Here is a 22,273-nt window from a genome sequence, read left to right as displayed (position 1 = left end):
CCATGCTCAATTATAATTTTTAAGGAAGTTTTTACTTACAAGGATTTTGGCAATTTTTTTGTAAAATTCTTCAAAATGAGAATTTCATTGCTTTACTTGTATTTTGAAGGAGAGGGTGCTGATCTTGTTTTCTTCTTTCCATGAGGTGAATCCAATGCCGCCATCACATTTTAAAGCCTCTATTAATTGAAAAAAACTACTTTACGACTTAGATTTGTTGAAGTTGAAGAAGAAGCTTTAAAACCGTCATTACTAAACTTCACTAAATCTTTTAGGAAGTTCTAATTCTAATTCACTCTAAATCATATGAGATGATTGTAGGTGAACTCATAGACTCACAATCAACCTTTATAGCAATGACTAAAAACCTCTAAATTATTAAAATTAATCAAATTACTATTCTAATTTTCTAATCCTTATCATTTTGGTCTTAATTAACCTAACTCAAGGAATCAGGCTAGGATTTATACCATCAAAGGTTATAATCCGAAAAATTTAATAAAACTAGATTCTACTTATAAAAATCCTAATCTAACATACTCAATTATCATAAAATAAGAAAAAATTTAAAAATGAAATTTTGGATCATAAATCAGAGCTCACATGCTTTAATAAGCCTAACAATAATTTAACACCTACTTTGACTTAAAATACTTAATTTTCTTGTGATATCTATATATGGTAACTAGACTAGAAGTACCTTCTAAATAATGATGCCATTCTTGAAAAAAATCCATAATTGCAAAAAATTCTTTATTGTGGATTTTATAGTTAATCTTTGTTGCTAAAATATTATTACAATAAAAAGCTTTTGGATGGAATTTGTCATGTGCTCCCATTTGTGACAATATCAAATTCAAGACAAAGTCTGATGCATTTGTTTTCATGTAAAATGCCTTGAAAAAATTAATGCAATAAAAGATTAATGTAGAAGTAAATTTCTTCTTCAAAACATTAAACAATGCTTTGACTTCTTAATGTCACTCAAATTTTTCTATAGAACTTAAATGTATAAATATAATTACAACTTGAAATAAATTCTTAATAAAGATCTGGTAGTAATTAATAGAGCTTAAAAAACATTGCACACCTCTTATTATATTTGAAATATTTTAATTCATGATGGTCTAGACCTTCTTTGGATCCATCATTAGTTCTTTGTTGAAAATAATGTATCCTAAGAAGTCAAATTGAGTAATATGGATTACTTACTTTTTTTATCTTAGCATATAATTATGCATTCCTAAGTTTTTATATCACACAACAAGATAATATAGGTACAAATCACCTTAACAATATCAAGTCTTTTTTTTCTCAATAAGAAGTTTAAAATATATTATATTAATTTGCATTGATTTTGACCTTGATAAATAAGTTTTTAAAAGCTTAGAAGTTGTTGTCATTAATTGACTTATTCTTCTTCAGCCAAATCTTAGTTTTTAGTCTCTTTCAAATAGCCAATCATTACATGGAATAGCTTAAGTAATAAATTATTTTAAAAATAATAATTTTGATATTTTTAATAACAAATCTTTGACGTTATCTTTTAATCCATATCAAAATTGATTAATAAGGATTTTATCATTTCAATCCATATTACAAGTAAGGTTTTAGAATTTAATAGTATATATAGTAATTAACCATAATCCTTATTGTAAAGATAAGAGCTTAGTTTCTATTGCTCTTTCTTGATCACTTTTTCAAATGTCACTATAAATACTTTTAAGAATGAATTAAAATCATTAAAGAGTCATTATTATTTTCCATCAAAGATGCAAATTAAGAGAGAGCAATTCCAAAAAAAAGTGCACCTATGAATCCAACTTGAGTAAATCTATTGAAATATTAAAAAAGATGCAAATCTAAATAGAACTTAATTTGTTACAAAAATGCTAATTTTTTTGATCTTGTTCTATCAAACTTCTTAGGCATACTAATCCTTGTCTCTCTTGTGCTTGTAAGAGCAAGATCTCTAAACTTGGTTGTAAGATTGATCTACTTGCTTCCCTCAACTCCACAACTTCTTAGTATAGACTCTAAACTTCTTTGAGAGGTATAAGAATAGTACTTCCATAGTTGGCATTGGTAATGTGTGTAATTTTCATCCTAAAAGCATTAACAAGTTCATAAAGATCTACAATAGTTGAAAATTTATTCTCACTTCTACCAAGTATAGCATCCATGATTTTTTCTTTTATTTCAAATAACTTAATAAATCTACAAGTCAAATTAAAAAAAGATAATGCACAGCATCTAATGTCAAATGGAAATTTCCACAAAAAAGAGTGATTTTTTCTTTTTAAAGAAAAATCAATGCTTAGAAAACTTAATTATTTGTATAAAGGTAAATACTCTACAACCTTCAAAATACAACAATAGAAGTAGGATAATTTACTCACTTCTAAAATAAGATAAAAACAATGAGTTTACACTCTTGTCAAACTGTCAAAGATATGAATCTCAAAAAAAGAATATTCAATATATTCTTATGTCATTTAAAAAGATTTGAAAGCCACTCAAAGATGGTAATATATTAAATTAAATTAGCTATTACCGAAGATAAAAAGATTAGAAAGACTTGAAATAATATTAAAGACTAGAAAGATATTGATAAGAGTGAAAAATACTTCATTCTTGCCTCCATATATACTTTCTAAGTAAGATCTATGTGGTGATGTTCTATAGGATCTCCAATATGTGTTGACTTTGCTAGACACATATCTTGTCTTATAAAATAAGTTTTTTTATATGTACGCCACATAATTAGCTTGTTCTACAAGCTACCAACATGTGTGATATGTGACTAACTTATTGACCAAGTTTCCAACCTACCAATAAACTACAAACATGTATAAAGTCAAAGTAGTGTCTATAAAGCTTTTAAGAAGCTTCTTTAGAAGATATTATGAAATTAATCTATTTTTATTTATTTCTACTCAATCATATAGGTAATTATTGGAAAAAATGTATTTATGTTTGTAACACTAATAGAATTTAAAGTCAAAGTTAAAAACAACGACCCACAACCTCCAACACATGAAATTTAGCAATAAAAAATCTAAATAATGTAAAAAAAAAAAAAAACAAAACAAAACAAAACAAAACAAAAAAAAACATAAAAACTAAAATAAAAACAAAAAAAAAAAAAAAAACAAAACAAAACAAAACAAAACAAAACAAAAAAAAACAAATAAAAAAATAAACAAACAAATAATAAAGGAGTAAGAAGTGTCTACCTAATGGAACTTCTATAAGGATATCTTTATATAATTAATTAATCATTTTATTTAGCTTCCATATTATTGATGTTCTTGTATTGTAGGTTATTTTTTTTTTATTGTTATTTTTTTTATCTCTTAGCCTCATTAATATCCAACTTGTTGAAAAACTTATATTAATGGTATATTTTTGATATAGCATAAGGGAGTAATTACATAATAAAAGAGAGATATATGCCTAATAGCTCTTTTGATTAAAAATACATGTTTTTTAAATAATTTTTTATAAAATAATCTTTCTAATATTTTAAATTATAAATTATAAATTAAAATATTAATTAAAATAATAATAAAATCATAGTAAGTTTTAAAGATGATTTAAAGTTTTTTAGAAGTACCTTCTATATTATTAAAGAAAATCCTAAAAGATAATTTTTATTTGATATAGTATTTTAATTAATAAAATAAAATTTCACAATATCTTTAAAAATGATGATTTTATTATACATCCTTGTGTTACTTAAGTAAATAAAAATAAATAGTCATAATTTAAAACATGTTAGATGAATTATATCTTTTAATAAAAATTTAATAAATCAAGTTTCTTAGATATTTTTTTGGAAATCCTATATAGCTATTCAAAATATTCCATTAAGTTTCTTATTTTTTAAAAGTTGCTATGGAAGCAACCTACAACCTAGAGACTTAAGCTACAAGCCTTACGATCCTTAAGAAGCGTCTACAAGGTCATTTTGATAATTGGTATATATAGAGAGAAGAATAAGATTATTATCTATCTTCTCAATACTTTCATTTTATTTTAGTCTTAATTCAAGACTTTTTAGTTTTTTAAAATTTGGCAAATATTACATTGGTTTCTTTTTCTATCTTCTATCCATATCTTTTTTTTGCTTCTTTTCTCTTATTTAAGTTATGTATAGGTATGTAGTTATTTTAAAATTTTGTTTAGATTCATGTCTTTAAAACATTCTAACAAAAAATTATGATTGTAATGAGAGTATGGTAGGAATATTAAAAAGAAGAGATAGATCAAAAATAAGTTAGAACCATTGTTTGATTCAAAATAATTATAAAAGAACATTCTTGGCCTTGGCCAAATCAACCAAAATTTTAAATAAAAATATAGTTTAACAAATAAAAATTAACATTTACTACTAATTGTACATGAACATTTTATATATAAATTGATTCAAAACAATCAATATTCAATTGTAGAAATTTCAAATAAAGATTACGATTTTTTTTATTACACAATAGATAAAAAAAAAAAGTAAATAAAAAATGAAGTTCATATAAAAATAATTACATTAGATGATTAAAAAATCCTTTTTCTTAAATTTATTTAAAATAAATATATTAATTATTATTTAATAAGAGTTATTGAATAAATAAAGGTTATTTTTTCTTTCATTTTTTTCTTATTTTTTAATAAAAAAAATATAGCAATTATGGTAATCCAATAGATATTTTATTTTTTTATTATTATTTCTTTTTTGAAGTGATGTTGTATATGAAATTACTACCACTTAAGGTTTAAAAGAATTTAAAAAATTAAAACCTTTGCAAAGGTTTTAAGTTGAAAATATTGCTTATAAGCTTTGAAAACTTTATATTCTTTTATTATTTTTAGATAGAAGATGAATTAAATATTTACTTCATATTGTTTTGAATTTTAAGCTCCTATAAACCGAGAAGAATTGATAACAAGTTTGACAAGGTAGAATTTTGAAGGTAATCTAAATTGCTCTAGGAACACCTATGAAGTATCTTAAGAATGTTCTAAAAAATAATTTGAAAATACCAAAACAAGCAGTGAGTTGCGCTGGTAATATAAACTGTTGGTGGACAGGATTTTCGAGTACTGTGGCAGGGTACAATCTTAACCCCTAGGTGCAACTCGTATGTGAACTTGACAAGCAATATAATCACCGCAACATGAAAATATACGTGTTGAATCACGTTACCTTGTGCAGGAAGGAGAGTCACGGGGTTATGGTGCTCTTCGATAAAAACTATGTTTAATGGAGATTTAATGGTGATAAGAACTTGAGGCTGCATGCACTGACATGGTGAATGAACTCAACTTGGCAAATTAGGCAAGAGATGGGAAGAACTAACAATAGTCCTCTACACCCAGCTTATAAATTGGTACCCGAGGTTGGAACTTAATGCACACAATCATAAATGTACTGCAGTAGTTAAGTTACATGGTGTTCCAATCCAGACTTGAAAGAAGAGGTTCATCAGCACAATATGATCTTTACTCAATAAGGAAGCAGGAAATCGACAGTTATTGAATCGAGACACTGCATAGATTTTCATCTCTCTTTCTACCTAGCCAAATCACTCAAATGGCGTCCACATCCACCTTTGTCTCAGTTTGTCGTGTGTCGAGCAATGACATCCTTTCCAGCAAAACTATATACCAAAATTAGTGTTGGGGATAACCTAAGACTACCACTCTTATGTCCCACTGTCTCTTGCAACATTATCTGCACTTGGGCCAGTATCACTTGAATAAACCTCACTGTTCTAAAATGGCGATCCATTCATACCAGGAAATAACTCGGAAATCTTGTTAAAAACGTCCATAACCTGCATATTTTCAGGGAAAGCAATGAACATTATGTTGAAGAGTTCATCGAGACCCCTAACGCCTTCCGGGTTGCAGAGGGCAAGTCACTTTACATGAGTGTAAACTCCGATCAAAGATGTTCCGATGCTATACTAAATGAATTTTCTGATTAGACATAACCATGAAACGACATGAGTCTGTAAAGAAGTATTACCAAGTCTATTGCAAAAGATTGACGCAAATGCACTTTGTTAACCATAGAAAATTTCTACAAACACAAAGATCAGACATGCATACCTCCTTGTCATTCTGATACTTAGTAATATTCAATGGATTTGTTGAGCACTGAAGCCATCAAAAAAAAGAAAAAAAGAGATCGATATTAGAACAAATGAATCGTCGCAAAACACCAAAAATATAAAAATAAAATAAAATACTGAAAATTTGATAGTCTGTTACTACCTCTAATTACTAATCAACAAGGTCATTGATCTATACATTTATGACAGTTCCTCTGACCAGGCTAGAGACACTAATTATATATGGAGCAACACCCAGGACGACTACTATAGTGCAAAAGTTTATATGAGAGTGAAACCACAACTTACATCCATAATAGCAGCCTGGACTTTTGGGTTCTGGAAAGCTACCGCAACTTCTGGGTTTGCCATGATCTTGGCTACAACTTCTTCAGGAGTTAGCCCAATTTGTTCTGTAACACATGGATGAACATGGTTTAACATTGGGAAATGAATTGCATGTACAAAGCAGAATGGTCACAGCATCCCAAAACTCGATGTCGAAGAAAAGACCAAGCCACAACTTGGCTCTGGATCTCAATATATCACGGAGGTGTAATTGAATGTAAATCGAGCCTTCAAAACATACCAAATTGTTGCTTGACCTCGGTGCTGTTCAGGTCGAAGTTGTTCAGCATGTCTGACATGCGATTGTCCCACGCACCATCTCCGCCCATACTATTACTGTACCAGATACGTCCAAGACAATATTGATTCAATTACAATTTGAACTACATCCGTCTTGCCACCGAATGCATCAATAAATACTTACGTAGAACCTTGTTCATTTAACAATCTCTAGCTGCTTAAGAAACTTACAGCATATCTTGCAATTGCTGCCGGTACTGGGGGTTTTGCATCATCCCTGCATATTGTATCCCAGATCAGACTCCAGATAAACCTCTTAATACCACGAAACCATACAATGTTTGAGTCATAAATGTTTCGAACTGTGACCACAAGCTCCACAAGTTTCTTACTTGTACGTTTTGTTCTTATTTATTCGCGTCATCAGGGGAAAGCAGTTACGTTAAACAAACTATGCTATCCAAATAACCTTGACAAACGATAAACTTACATTTGAAAGTAGTCGGGTTCCTCATTTCCTCTGGCAAATACCTGGCAAATAAGAAACGAAGATATATCAGCAACCACAAGCAGCATGTAAAAACTACAATCACCCTAAAGTTTTGCATCATACGTTAAAAACACTGCATGACTTGAGGTGCGAATTAGGAGCAGGATTGCCCTAAACACCAAGATGTCTTGTCAAAATAAATAAGATGAAACTTCCAATCTCAAGAGCACAAGATTGGTTGAGGTCTAAAAAGGTCATACGGGTAAACCATCTTTTGAACTGTTGGATCCTCCATCATCTTCTCCAATTGGTCAACAGTGAAGACCGTCTGTTTTCCTTTTCCAGCAGAATTCCATGCTAGAGACAACAACAAACAACCCAATCATTACGAAATTCTCCCAATAGAAAATGAACTACTCTAAGTAAATAATTTAAACCCTCTTTCCCAATTTAAGGTAAGAAGACGACCTGAAGGGGCAATGAATGAGTATTTTAAGAACCAAAATTCTTTCCCACATTAATTCCACCTAATATAGAAGGAACAATGACTAAGCTACATATACTTTGAGCAAGAGTGGACCCGCGAGGTCCTGGTAATGGAGGACCATGGGACCCTTTGATTCAAGCAGGGCCTAACCCCAAATTAGGTAATGGGAACTCAATACTTCATGAAATGACATGCACGAACATGTGTCCATGAGAGCACGGGCCAAGTTGTGCATTCAAAACAACTTGGCACAAGGTCAGGGAGGGGACGAGGACTATAACCGAAGTCCTCCCTTATACCCACTTTCTATGGTGGTATCCAGAGATTAAAAAATTTATGATTACTGATGCTATGTCTAATTTCAGAATAATGGGAAGAAAGCACATCAGTGCTTGCGCATTCAAATCTAAAATATAAAGTTAAAGAAATCATACGATCGTTAGATGATGGGCCAGCTCCAGCTCCACTGTTGCTTCCACTCTTAGAATCTACCAACTTTCATCCCACCAACGCCTCACATTTCAGAATATTGAGTGTACTCAAAGTCACCATGTATTGATAATTCAAACCATAGGCAAATTAATTAAACTGCTAGATTATGGCATGAATACACTTGTTAAAGAGAATAATTCCGGTTATAAAAGGCTGAAATTCACAATATTCGATCAAATTATTAACAAGGTCATGCTCCAGAATCCTGTTGCTAGGATAATATAAAGAATCCAAAGAAAACAGACAGATTCAACATAAACTCTAGACTCACCTCAGGATCTGCAAAGTAGGGCCTCGTAGGCTCTGATGCTGATGGAGCTTGATCACTGAACCTGGCTGCTGCTGCTTGCTGCTCTCTTTCTAAGATTTCATTTGCATTGACATCTGTAAAAGCTGTAGCAAAAAAAAGAGAGAGACATTGCGTACACGATTCAGAAGAAAGAAACGTGAGGCTCACTCCAAGAACTGGTGAATGAGAATGACATATGAACCATACCCTTCACAAGTAAACTTGATTTCGCAAGATGTACATTTCAGAAGTTTGAGTCATCCTGATTCGGAAGAATGGGTATAGCTGCTAAAATTACCAGTTTTCTTAGCATCAGTAGAAGTTTTTGGTGTCTCGCTTACGACAGAGGGCTGGGAGGATGTCACATTAGTAGGAGACACATCGACCGGAGGTGCCGCAGCTGCAGCACTGACAGGAGAAGGAGAAGGAGAAGCTGCAGTAGGAGGCATAGGGAACGGGAACCCAGCACCTGGTGGAGGCATTGGCATACCAGCAAATGGGTTACCACCTGGTGCTCCAAAAGGATTAGCACCAGGAGAACCGAACGGACTAGCACCAGGGCCCCCAGCGCTCCCGGTCATGGATTTCAACATTTGTTGCATGGCGTATCTCTGCACCACAATCCTATTTATTCTCGATACTCTAATTGATCGTTTCTAACTATGAATACGATTCAAAGAGCAGTAAAATGAGGCCGTTAAGAGCCCTAAACAATACAGGTAAATACATCAAAAGAAATTAGGCTAAAACCAAAGCAATAGAGGCAAAATAAATGTAGTGGAAGCAAATAAGCTATAAGATGAATGATAACAGTAAACTGAGATGATAACTGAGGGGCGTACTACACCTTGACTGCGTTAGCACCCTGCCATACAACACCACCCAATGCATGTCAGTCTAATAACTAGAGACATAACTAGACCAAGTAGTATACATCACTTTCTATTACCTCCCAACTGATGGATTGTTAACCAAGCCATGTGAGGAGGTTCCTGAATGCAAAATCAGAAATTTTAGCAGCAATACTTTTTTTCTAAATGCAAATACATAACTCAATGTGACTTACAAAAGAAAAAAGAGCTGAAAGACCCACTCCCACACCGATCCATAATAGAGGTGATCCACTGCAAGAATCGATTCAGCATTAAGAATCAAACACATATGCCTTGTGAATTTCTAGTGCTGACGTGTTATCCAGTCTACCATGACGCTACCCGCGTAGATGCAAGTACATACTTAGCTCGCGAAAATTTGGAGATACTGTGGAGGAATCATTTGTCCCCCGTACCCTAACCTTCACAACTAATTGCCACATATCACATTCAAAACCAATAAAGTCTCTGCATCTAAAATACTAGTATTTTAAGGATAAACCCATCTGCTTGGGACACGTAAGCAATGAAAAAGAAATTAATGAGCAAGGAAGCAAGAACGCACATGTAAGAATATCCAGACCCTTGCGCTTCAGCGGAGCTTTCAATGTACTCATTCGAGTCGTCCTTGCTTACAACAGTCTCCCGTTGCTCTGTCATTCAACACCACCTTCACTATATTGAAATTCTCGCCATAATTAGGGCAAGAAAACGACGTTGACGAGGAACTGTCACGGCTGCAATTTTCGCACTCATGCTCCAACAGAAGTTCGTTAACCCTAAAGGTACCCGCATTGCAGTAGCTGATTTCATGCCTAAGCTCAACGGAAACGCCTCCACTATCACATTCAATGTTCATTTCCTCAATTGCATGTACACAACAGCAAGTGCAATCCATTCCTATAGCATTGAAGAAAACCAAATGTTCAAATGATAATCTGCACTTATTACTAAAGAAATTTCCAAAATTAGTCACGGAATACTCACGGGCCCATTTGGAAGCTTCAGGAAAATATTTCATTGACTCCAAAACACCTGGAATATACACTGAGAGCCCTCCCGAACCTTGGCTTCCAAACTAACCCCCGGAACACTACCTACAACCAGAAAATGCGCAATCCACATAGGAATTCTCACAGACCTTGAGTAGACTTCCGAGCAGCTACCACAACACTCTTCGACTTCGAAACCTTCTTCTCCAGCCTCCCACACACATTCCCACCTTGTCGCACCTGGACGCCCCTCATAAACCTCTGCGCGGACACTCGGAATCCATGCTGACCTTGCCTATGCCCCGCGCCATCCCTCGCACTGGATACAATAAAACACCCTCGCGGTGAGGATACATCCCCTGCTTGCAAGAGTCGCGACTCCATGGCCATCTCTCAACGGGAGGCTCAAGCTGAAGTTCAGAAACCTCCTATTTCTCCCAATTCTCGCCCGTTCCCAATGCGGCTTGCGGGCGCCGACAGCCCCTTCCTCCCTGCTCTCCTCCTCTCCCGAACTATACAATTCACCGCCTCTACACCAAAATCCAGTAGCGATGGCGATGGCGATGGCGCAGGGAGCATGCGCAACTTCGCTACGTCCAAATAGAACCCTGGCTGGACACAAGACACTAGAAGACGATCTGCGACCGAAGGACGGTGGTTCCTGAGAGGTCACCTGCGTTACCGAACAGCGAATTTTAGTCTCTCCAGCTCATGCGGGTGTTTCAACCGGAGGTCGGAGAGTCATTTCTTTCGTGCCAGACATTATCCGTAAGGTTTAAGGGAAGGAGGTCGGGGAGCGTCGTGAAGAAAAAGGTACTTTCGATTTTCGGATAAAGTAAAAGGAAGAAGGTGATAATGGAATTGAGAGCTGTTTCAGCGGAACTGCGGGATGAAGTGGAATTGGCATCTGTGCAGACTCAGCTGGCATGTTCCGAATGGAATTTGGAATGGAATGTGTTTGCGAGGACACGACGGTCCTGAACTTATTCCGTTACTGCCTAACTGGTCTCTGAATTGAACAATTCGTTTTTCCACAAATTAAATTAATTGTCGAAAAATTAGTTTAAAAAAAAATCCTTTAATTAATTTGAGATTTGATATATGTTTGTATATATATATACATCAAACTTAAATTTCAGTATGATTTCAAATAATTGATTCAAGAGCATCTGAATACATGTTTTGGATTATGAATAATGTATACATTCATATCTAGCATTTATATTGATGGACTTTAAGTTTTTAAGTTTTATGCAAAAAAATTCGTTGTGATTGCTAAGAATATCTTGTTGTACTTTTTAATATACATTTAAAAAAAAATATTTTGTAGCCATAAAGTAAAACTTGGTAAAAGAATAAAAACAAATTTGTAGAATCCTTCGAATTTGCACAGTAAACATGAAAAAAAAAAAAAAAAAAAAAAAAAAAAAAACTGTGAACAACCAATATCAAAATTGAATTTTGAAAATCCCAAAATTAATACAAACAGTTCAATCTCTGCCTATTATTTTCTTCTTCTTCTTCTTCTTCTTCTTCATATTTTTTTTTTTTTTTTTTTTTTTTAATATATTAACAAGTAAGAATTTGAACTGAATAACTAATATGATCCTCATTTATTTGACCATAAAAAGTATGGCTATTTAGTACGATCTTGAGTCAACCAACGAACTTATCATCCATTATTTCATTGGAAGCATTTAAAACTTCGGTTAGAATGCACAAATATGACATTCAAGAGCATTGCACACACACACAAACAAGAAGGTAAAATTTCTCAACTGGAATAGAAGTTGTGACAATATATAACCAAACGCAAACAAATGTTCTCGAGTAGGACTCTAGCTGGAGCTAACAAAAATCTACCTGATAGAAATCATATCACAACAAAATCACAAAACTCTAAAAAAGGAAACGAAGACCAAAACATATTTGTGGAATTTCCATGCTCAATTACACATATTTCCCCTAGAGCTGTACATTAGCTGAATGCGGGAATAGGGGTTCAGCTGTAGAAAGGGTGAAGCGGAAATTGGTTTCAACTGGAATAGAAGTTCTGCGGGGATGAGGTTTTAGCTGGAATGGGGGTACATCGGGAACAGGGGGGCTTCACGGGAATGGGAACTTGGCGGAATTGGGGTCGAAGCGGAAATGGGCGTGCGAACCCACTAACCGATCTCCGCGCCAGGGAGGCATTCTAGGCAGCTACCGACTCCCGAGAGGCTCTTAAGTCCGCCATCGTCATCGACGATCACTTCCGCCTCCTCGATCACACGTCTCGTCACCCTATGGATCAATCAGTGCATGATTTTGATATCGCTTGCAGTGCAAGCCAGCGCATACACTGGCCATGGTACAAAATGCTCCACGCGTGTAGTAATGTCCTTCTTCGACTGCAGATTTTGAACCGTATTCGAGGAAATCGTCGTGGGCGTGACCTTAACCTCTCGGTTTCTGTGTTTGATTAGCTCACGCCTCCGTCACCTTGCAGTCTTTTGCGGTGGATGCGTCAGGAGCAGATGTCGACTTGCTGAGTTCATGAAACGCTGTAAATTGATACCACGCTTTGAGGGATTTGAGTCCGTGCGTCTGTGTCTGAGAAGGTTGTGGAGAAGTGCTGGAACTTGAGGTCTTTTGATTTGCGTTTAGTGCTGGACGACCTCGGGATTGGCCATGGACGGGGAGGACAGTAATGTTGGTGCTGTGAACGTGAAGAAGGATGTGAGTCTGTTGTTTGAGCCGTTGGTGCAGCGACAAGGCCCGGGAGAGGAGACGGAGTTTGAGTGGAGTGCGGTGCTTTTGCCCTTCCTCTTCCCTGCAGTTGGAGGTTTGCTCTTCGGTTACGACATTGGCGCCACCTCGGGAGCAGCCGTGTCCATCGTTTCGCCGGAGTTGAGCGGCACGGATTGGTATAACCTGTCCTCAATTCAGATAGGGTTGGTTGTCAGTGGGTCGCTCTATGGCGCCCTCTTGGGGTCCGTTGTCGCGTTCAACATTGCTGATTTCCTTGGGCGTCGAAAGGAGCTCATGGTTGCGTCGCTACTTTACATCTTCGGGAGCTTGATCACGGGGTTCGCACCGAGCTTTGCGATTTTGGTGATAGGGAGGATAATTTTTGGCCTCGGGATAGGATTGACCATGCATGCGGCGCCCATGTACATCGCCGAAACTTCACCCAGCCAGATTCGGGGAACTCTAATCTCTCTCAAGGAAGCTTTCATAGTATGTGGAATTTTACTAGGGTATTTGGTTGGCAACAACCAAGTTGATGCCGTAGGCGGGTGGAGAGTTATGTACGGTTTTGCTTCTCCAATTGGACTGCTGATGGGCATCGGCATGTGGTGGTTGCCGCCATCTCCGAGATGGCTTCTCCTTCAAGCAGTTCAAGGTAAGGGTAACGAAAGAACACTAAAACAAGACGCAGCCTGCGCGCTTCAAAGGCTCCGAGGGCAATCATGCAGCCTGGAATCGGCGGAAGAGGAATCAGAGAAGCAATGGTCTGCCCTCACAACTGCATGTGAAGGAGAAGATGTGAATGTTTCCTTCAAAGATTTGTTCCAAGGAGTTAACCTAAAAGCTCTGTCAGTTGGAGGAGGGCTCGTCTTCTTTCAGCAATTCACTGGCCAGCCCAGCGTTCTCTACTACGCGGCCACCATTTTGCAGACTGCAGGCTTCTCCGTTGCATCCGATGCCACCAAGCTGGCTGTCTTGTTAGGGATTTTCAAGCTTATCATGACCGCTCTTGCGGTGCTCAACGTCGACAAGCTGGGACGACGTCCTTTACTCCTTGGTGGAGTAACTGGCATCACTTTGAGCCTAGTCACTCTTGCTGCATACTTCTCTTTTCTAAAAGATTATCCATATCTTGCCGTAGGCTCCCTGCTTCTTTACGTTGGCTGCTACCAGATCTCTTTCGGCCCTATCTCCTGGCTCGTGGTGTCTGAGGTCTTCCCGCTTCGCACACGAGGCCGAGCTCTCAGCATGACCACGCTCATAAACTTTGGATCAAATGCTGTGGTCGCATTAGCGTTTGCTCCTCTCCAAGACCTCGTCGGTGAATCCTACACATTTGTGATCTTCGGCATCGTTAGCTTGTTCGCCCTCGTTTTCATTTTTACGAGTGTTCCGGAGACAAAAGGCTTAACTCTAGAGCAGATCACAGCCAAGCTGGAGAGCAAGTAGAAACCGAAAGGATACAACTATGAAAGAGACTTATGATTTTGCTAAAGAGAGGGACCTGTGATTGAAATCTTTGGGGTAAATGTTTTTCATAAGAAGGGATCTCGGTATTATCCTGTACAGTTCAAGAACGACTTCCCAGAATTCTTAACCTGCATATAAATATTAAATTTGAGGCACCTCCAATACACGTTCAACTTGCAAAACAAATATCTAACTTGCAAGACAAGTTTCCTACATGTACGCTGTCTTGTTGTAGTACGAGTATACCATGAAAATATAAAGAAAGGGGACTTTTATTAATATTCACTTACCTCGAATATTGGAAGCAACGACCAATTCCAGTGCCAATATTCAGGGGCCAGTTCAAAGACCCCATCACAGTCGGTCAGGGCATACTTACCAGTAACGAAATGCTCCGTTCGAGTCCAATAGTCGGAGTCAACAGAATCGAAAGGACTAAATCTATGACTAAGCGAGCCTGACACGAAGGACCAATTTGACCCAATTACGGGAACATCCAAGTCTTACTACGGGCCTCTTAGCCAATATGAGACCTAAATTGGTCGGGCGACTCAATGTGGTCCTGATTATGGGGGTTTCGATTCTATTTTAGGCTCTCTTGTTCTGTGTGCTGTTTCAGGGAATGTTGTTTCCAGAAAAAAAACCTTTTAAAAGGCAAAAAATGGAGGAGAAAGCTTTGATGGCGGAGCCAATTTCGGATCTAAGACGGAAGATTGAAGAAATTCAGAGGCTAGGGTTTGAAAGAGGAGAGAATTAAGGTTAAAGGGGAGGATAGGTAAAGAAATGAAAGGGAGAGAATAAGAGTTTTTAAGGGTCCGAGAGCTAGCTTCATGCTTCGGGGAGGATAGAGGGGGGGGGGGGAGAGGGAGAGAAAACTGAGAATTGGGGTTTTTTTTTTTCTTCATAGGGTTTTGGGAAGACTGAGGCAATCGTTGCTAAAAGTCAGTGTTGTACTAGTGAATCGAGGTTTTAATGAAGTGGGTGTGATTACTCTTGACTGTTTTGTGAAATTGAAGTTACGTCTGTGATTGAAGAATTAAAAGGGTGTCTATAGGATTGAGTATGCAGAGTGAATGAAAATTTTTCGGTTAATCTAACAAGACAGTCAGTGGATACAAAGTCGTGAGTAGAAAGCGATATCGGAGATTAGCAGATTGGGTTGTTCAGGGTTCTGTGTAGCATCTAGAGACCTATCGGCTGGGGCGAAAAGGATTTTGGCGAGCAGTCAAAGGACATCCGTATAGATTTATGGTATATTCTTGTAATTGTTTATATTCCAACAATCAAAAACCGATAGACTGCTTGAATATTAGCGAATCTCCATACTACCTTCTATAGCCAAACGCCCGGCGCGTTCTCAAGCAGGAAAGCATGTAATACGACAATGCCACATGGCTAACTTGTACTACAAATTGCCAACATGTGTGATGCATAGCCAACATATTGGCTCAATTCTTAACCTATCAATCAACTACAAACACGTAAAATATTTAATCCATGTCTATGAAGCTTTTAAGAAGCTTCTCTATAAGATATTATCAAATTTATCTCCATTTTTCTTCTACATAATACTTCTTATCTAAGTAATTATATGTGCCTATGATAGCTAAATATTTAATAGCCTATTAATACTAAATATTTTTATAAGTTTTTATTGTAAATTATACAAATCTTAAAAATTAGAGCATCATATGACATTTTTATGTTTTTGTGTCATGCAAATGTAATTAATTTCCAAACTCTTTGAAGGTCAAAAAATCCTCCACTCATTACATCTAAATAATAAATATGTCAAACTTGTAAGAAATTCACTAAATATGAGATAAACAATACTTTGTGAATTTGTGGTTATTAGACGGCTCCAAAGTTTTAAATCACATCATTCACATATTGCATGATAGCAAGCATGTGTGTCTTGTCATTCCAACATTTAAAAATATTTCTAATTCTACTACATAGTTATAGTAGCAATAGATAAATAGTAGATAATGTGGTTATCACTTCCAAGGTTGAATTTGAGATCATGAATATTAATAAATTGTCAAAATACCAACCTCATAATTGTATGGTTAGTCTTGAAGGAGGTCAACTATCTCTTGGACCAATCTACTACTTGTTACATTCCAACTTCTAATATTTTTTTATAATATACTAACAAAAGTTTTAGGTGGATACCTCCCTTCTATTGCTTGGACACCCACATGTGCGATGTTTTCCAGCATACACACAATAATATCATTGTCATATTATCATTATATATTTTATAACCTATAACCCCTAAAATGGTCCAAACAGTTCAAACTAGGTGGGGTATGAAACATGCATATGTACACTTTTAAAGCAAAAAATATCAAAAAAGCATATTGGTCAAAAGTTATTTTTTTAATTGTTGTGTTGTATTACATATTAAATTATATTTGATTTTTTTTTTATAGTACATATTATTAAAATTTATAGATTTAGGAATTATAGGCCATAAAATGTAAAATAATCATACTAATGCATGAATGAAAGGATATTCGGCACATTGGAGGGAGAGGTGTCCACATAATAAAAGGAGGTGTCTACCTGGCAAGTCTCTAAACCAACACACCACAATCTTTAAAACTAAAAAATAATTTAAAAAATAATATAAATATATTTTTAAAGTCTATAAGTAAAGAAAATTGTATAAGCAAGTAATTCTAGCTTGGTGGTGGATAGTCTAAGGCTGGAATTTTAAATTCGTTCAATATTGTAAACTTCATTTTTATTCAAGATAGTATATTCTTCATGAGAATGTAGATGTTAGTATGAGGACAAGATACAAATTCAAAATTTTGATATTGTTGGATACAATAATGAAAGCAACAAAAACCTTATTTTCCACAATTAATGAATTATAAAAAAGAACAAAGCAAAATGAATACTTTTCTCCAAATAAAACTACTATATATATATATATATATATATATATAAAAGAAAAAATATACATTTGTGTACAAAATTGAAGTAATAATGAAGTAACTGAATTCTTGTATGCTAAAGTGCAACAATAAATAAATAAATAAAATAATCTGGATCATCAACTTTAATTTTCATCATTGACTCTCTATTTTCTCTGTGTAGAAAAAAATTTGAAATACTGTAAAAGTCTTCATCATTTATACTAGCTCCAAATGTAGACAAAAACTTGATTGTGGAATAATTTTCATGAAATGGTATTCATTAAATATAAGCACCAAACGTGGATGAAATTTTTACAAAAACACATATGGATGTTTTTTTTGCCTCACAAACTCAAATATTATTTGATGTGTTTATGAATGTATCATTACAATATTACATGAAAATGTGGGATATTATCAAATGAGATTTGTAGATACAAATTTAATTATGAGATTGCAAATACAAAGCAAGCACAAACTCCTTTTGTTGAGAATTGGTTGAAAAGTGGATTGGATGAATCGACGCATGTGGGATAAATAAGGTGATTAGCAAAAGCATGATTTGGACATTGCTACATGTAAGGAGCCAATGGAAAAAAATCAAGTGAATAGGGCGTGCATTTGCATATGTACTAGAAGTTATTTATATGTTTGTTTCACGTGTGGGTGTGAGAGAGATACCAATTGAAACCAACAATCCATCACAATATGTGTAGGGACAAGCACCAAAATTAACAACGCCAAGATATACACATAAACACACGAAGTCCACGTCGATCAGTAGTAGAATAATATTTTGTACTAGTACTTGAAACTGTTTCGAGGTGTCAAAATCAGAGTGGCGCAGCGGAAGCGTGGTGGGCCCATAACCCACAGGTCCGAGGATCGAAACCTCGCTCTGATAGTGCAGAGAACATTGCTTCCGTGATGTTTTTATGGATGCTCTCCACAAGTTTTCGAGACGGACCTTTGACAGCAACTGTCGGTATTACCATGAAAGAGACTTATGATTTTGCCAAAGAGAGGGACCTGTGATTGAAATCTTTGGGGTAAATGTTTTTCATCACAAGGGATCTCGGTATTATCCTGTACAGTTCAAGAACGACTTCCGAGAATTCTTAACCGGCATATAAATATTAAATTTGAGGCACGGCTGTGATTGGAAAATTGAGAAATGGGCCACGCAGAAATGAATCTGAGCAGCATGATCTAAAAGAATGAGGCCGTGCTTCTATTCGCAGATATGACAGCTGGATGGAAAAATTGCAGAAAATCACATTCATCGATTGAGAGGCCACACCGGCTTCATTCACACGATCGTCAAGAATATTATCCAAGGGCCGTCCCAGCACTGCGCAGATTCAGGTGAGACTAAAAAATATCATAAAATCAAATTCAGCGCAGACTCTAGCAAAGAACTTAAAATCGAACAGAAGCAAGCAGCGCAACCGACACCAATCGTATAATCCGTCACAAGTGCTCCTGTACCCAGCACAGAATGATGAAATAGATTGCCAGAAAAATGTGTGCCATTGACACCACAGGTAATTTAGTGCAGAGGACAAATGAAACCATGCAAACAATGGACCACAACGAAAGAGTTGTTGAAACTAAAAGCGCCATAGGCTTTGGGGCGTGCAGTGGTGGAGGGGATGTAAAGGGAGGGAGGGTACGCAGCGGACATCTGGGCGGGGTAGCGTCCGCTTGTAACCCAATCGCGGGGGAAGGAGGGTGAGGATGTGGGGCGCCGGGTAAGGGCCTGCGGAGGCGTGTGGAGGGCCTGCCCACTCCAAGCACGGAGTCGCTAGCGGGATCTCGCCGGAGGGTGGGGTTGCGCGGGCGATAGTGAGGGGGGCACCGCGTCAGGCGGGCAACCGAGCAGCGTTCACTCCCCGCTCTGTGTAGTGGAGGGATAACGGGTCTGAATGTTCTGCGCAGATCACCCTGTCCGGCATGCATCCACATACCATCTTCCGTTTTGTCACCCTTTCATCCTGATTATGTTTGACAAGTGGACAAGAATAATAATTCCTTTTTCTTTTCTTTTTAAGTTTCATATTATTTTGCGGACTATCCACCTATAAACTATCATTTTTTTTTTCTTCCAACATTAATGCTTTCTTTCAAAAAGAGAGTGGATTGCTCTCATCTTTGAAAAATAATTCATTTGATACACAAGCTTGCAAATTATCCTTCTCTTATTTAACTTCTAGATATATTAAATTAATTTATTATATAAATAAAATAAATAGTTATGAATGCTAAACTTTGTGGAAGTGAGAATATATTTGCAACTATTACAAATTTTTATAGACTTGTCAACATTCTTTGGATGAAAATTTCACATATTATCAACCTTAATTATAGAAGTACTATTTCTACACCTATGGAAGAAGTTAACAATAAAGTCCAATGTCTACACTATGAATTTGTGTAGTTTAGAGAAACATAAATGTTAATGTGTCTTCTAATAGAACTATTCCAAAAGGCAAGTCAGATGCCAATGCACCACAATCAAATAAGGTTTTTCTTGACATACTCATAGCAGTTGCTACAAATGTGATTGAAATGAATTCTTTCCTTCCATCACTAGTAGGCCATCTTGGTCAAATCCATACTTCTTCAGTCCAATTATTTGGACCAAAACCAAATAGATAATGGGCTTGTTGATCCACTAAAATATTATAGTTGGTGACATTAGTCACTGCATACTTTAGAAACAAGTGTGAATAAAGTGGACTAGATCCAATGCAAAATATTAATTGCAAAGGTTGCTTGGTATAGCCGGTAGCTTGCTCCATGCTCCCTACTAAAGTGACAATGGTAAAAGGACAAGGTTCCAAGTCTATGGGAGTGAGACCTTGCTTTGTATGGTAGAGGGATAACAGGCTTGAATGTTCTATGCAAATCACCCTACCTGGCATGCATCCACATACCATCTTTTCTTTTGACACAAATAAAGTGAAGATTGTCAAAGAGAAATAAAGTAATGCAACAATTGGCTACAAATTCTAATAAATTTTTTTTAAAAAAAAAATATATATATATATATATATATATAACTAAAAAATTATTTGAAGTACATTAGAAGAAAGAAGAATTGAAACCAACTAAATATTTGATTAGCAAGTAACTTCCAATTGGCTACTTTTAGTGATGTGTTGATTTTTTAAAACGTTCTTAAAGAAATAAAAGCTTTAGATGTAGAAGTAGATGTTCATGTCAAAATATTCCTTTAATCTCATCATGTAATTATTATCTTTTTTCTAAACTTAAAATATTCTCTTTATGATTATCATAATTAAATAGTATAAGTAGGAATAAAAAACTAATGGTCGCTTAAATAAATAACTATATATTCAGAGCATGTGCTTTTATTCTAAAAATAATTTAAAATCATAGAATTAGGTACATTTTGCTTTTATGTATGTTTTATTTGTGAAATTTAAAATTTGATCTTGAATAATGTGGTAATTAAATATTCTTACAACCAAATGTTTTAGTCTAAAAAATTAAAATTTGAAAAAAGACAAAATAATAGTTTGTGAGAATAGAAACTTAAAAATAAAAATCAATGTTTAAAAAATAATGAAAAAAATTTAATACGAAGAAATTTTGCTACAAATAATTTTTATTTACATGTAGGCATGTTTGGTGAAATCTATTCATATACTTAAGAAAATGGTAAGTAATTTCTTATTGGCTAGTACATCAAAATTGATAAGCTCTAAACTAATCCATAGCATATGTTGCAAAGTAAATAAGAAATGTAGTCTTGATTTAATTTACTTAGAAGAAGCTCTAAAAACTTTGTTATTAAATTAAACAATCAAAAAAAATTAATATAAAAAATAATATTTTATATTTTTTTATCACACAAAACATAACTAAAGTTTCAATAAAAAGCTATTATAGCTAGTAGTTTAATTTAACTTTGATTTGTGCCTCAAATCTTTTTTTAAATTTAAAAACTAGAAAAAGAATTAAAAAGGCCTAGGCTAAAATGATAATTTATTAAAAGTTAGAATTGCCGAATTAATTTTAAAATATGAAAACTAATCATGGTAAAAGAATTTAGTTTGAACCATTTTACATCTAGACATCTTAACATCTAGTTTTAAAGTGTAGCTGAAATACTATAAATATAAAATGCAAAGAACTAAGGATTTTTTTAGATTCCATACACAATACAATTTTACAACAATGGAAGCTAAAATAGAATAAAGTCTTTAAATAAAAAATTATTAATCATGATAATATATCATATTCACTTATTCAAAACTCTTACTATTCTCTCATCCAAACATATAGCACCTTGGTAAAAAAACTCTTTGCATTTGCTTGCTAAAGTACACATCTTGAATTCATAACAAGAAGTCTTTATAAGACCCTTAGACTATGCTGCACAATTTTGTGAGCTGCATGCCGTTCATTTTGCAAACTCTTCTAAAGTGCACAAAAATTGTTTTGTCATTGCAGCAAAGAAACTAAGTTTGTTTTACTACAACAATACCCCAAATTAGAATTATAATTGGTGGCTAAACTCTTCTATCAATAGTATGTAGTATTCTACATTGTTGTATTAATGGACAACAACATTAGACTGCAGTACTAATATAGGTGAAAAAATATTAAAATCTATTTTAAACACTAAATTAATATGTTATGTACTAACATAGAAATATGTGTAAAAAAGAAAGATCAATTATTGCAAGTTATATTCTAAATATAAAATACCATCTAAGAAATTTTAAGAAAATAAATAATTTTATATATCTAGATCATTAAAAATATTAATATATAGAATCAATGCCTAATCATAT

General features: G+C 34.9%; 2 protein-coding genes and 2 non-coding genes across 4 annotated transcripts; 3 read left to right on the top strand and 1 right to left on the bottom strand.

Annotated features, from left to right (window-relative positions):
* Nucleotides 1-5,478: 5,478 nt before the first annotated feature.
* Nucleotides 5,479-10,915, bottom strand: LOC112278149 (protein TIC 40, chloroplastic). The gene is made up of 14 exons (XM_024511289.3): nt 10,473-10,915; nt 9,897-9,984; nt 9,526-9,583; nt 9,307-9,324; nt 8,758-9,070; nt 8,442-8,563; nt 8,113-8,173; nt 7,452-7,548; nt 7,192-7,232; nt 6,933-6,978; nt 6,703-6,797; nt 6,423-6,526; nt 6,112-6,159; nt 5,479-5,834 (listed from the first exon to the last, which is right to left on the bottom strand). Exons 1-14 carry the CDS (start codon nt 10,711-10,713, stop codon nt 5,772-5,774), a joined length of 1,395 nt encoding a protein of 464 aa, XP_024367057.1. The 5' UTR covers nt 10,714-10,915; the 3' UTR covers nt 5,479-5,771.
* A 1,634-nt stretch (nt 10,916-12,549) lies between these two features.
* On the top strand, nt 12,550-14,685 carry LOC112278171 (D-xylose-proton symporter-like 3, chloroplastic). Its single transcript, XM_024511345.3, has one exon. The coding sequence runs from the start codon at nt 12,994-12,996 to the stop codon at nt 14,500-14,502; it is 1,509 nt and encodes a 502-aa protein (XP_024367113.1). The 5' UTR covers nt 12,550-12,993; the 3' UTR covers nt 14,503-14,685.
* Nucleotides 14,686-18,282: 3,597 nt separating this feature from the next.
* On the top strand, nt 18,283-18,354 carry TRNAM-CAU (transfer RNA methionine (anticodon CAU)). Its single transcript has one exon. It is a non-coding gene; the product is annotated as a tRNA-Met (tRNA).
* Nucleotides 18,355-19,133: 779 nt separating this feature from the next.
* On the top strand, nt 19,134-19,424 carry LOC149986196 (signal recognition particle RNA). Its single transcript, XR_016501364.1, has one exon.
* Nucleotides 19,425-22,273: the final 2,849 nt, after the last annotated feature.

Source organism: Physcomitrium patens, chromosome 26 (assembly GCF_059467195.1).
Source record: "Physcomitrium patens ecotype Gransden chromosome 26, ASM5946719v1, whole genome shotgun sequence".
Classification (NCBI taxonomy): Eukaryota; Viridiplantae; Streptophyta; class Bryopsida; order Funariales; family Funariaceae; genus Physcomitrium; species Physcomitrium patens.
This window is presented reverse-complemented; position numbering and strand designations above follow the sequence as displayed.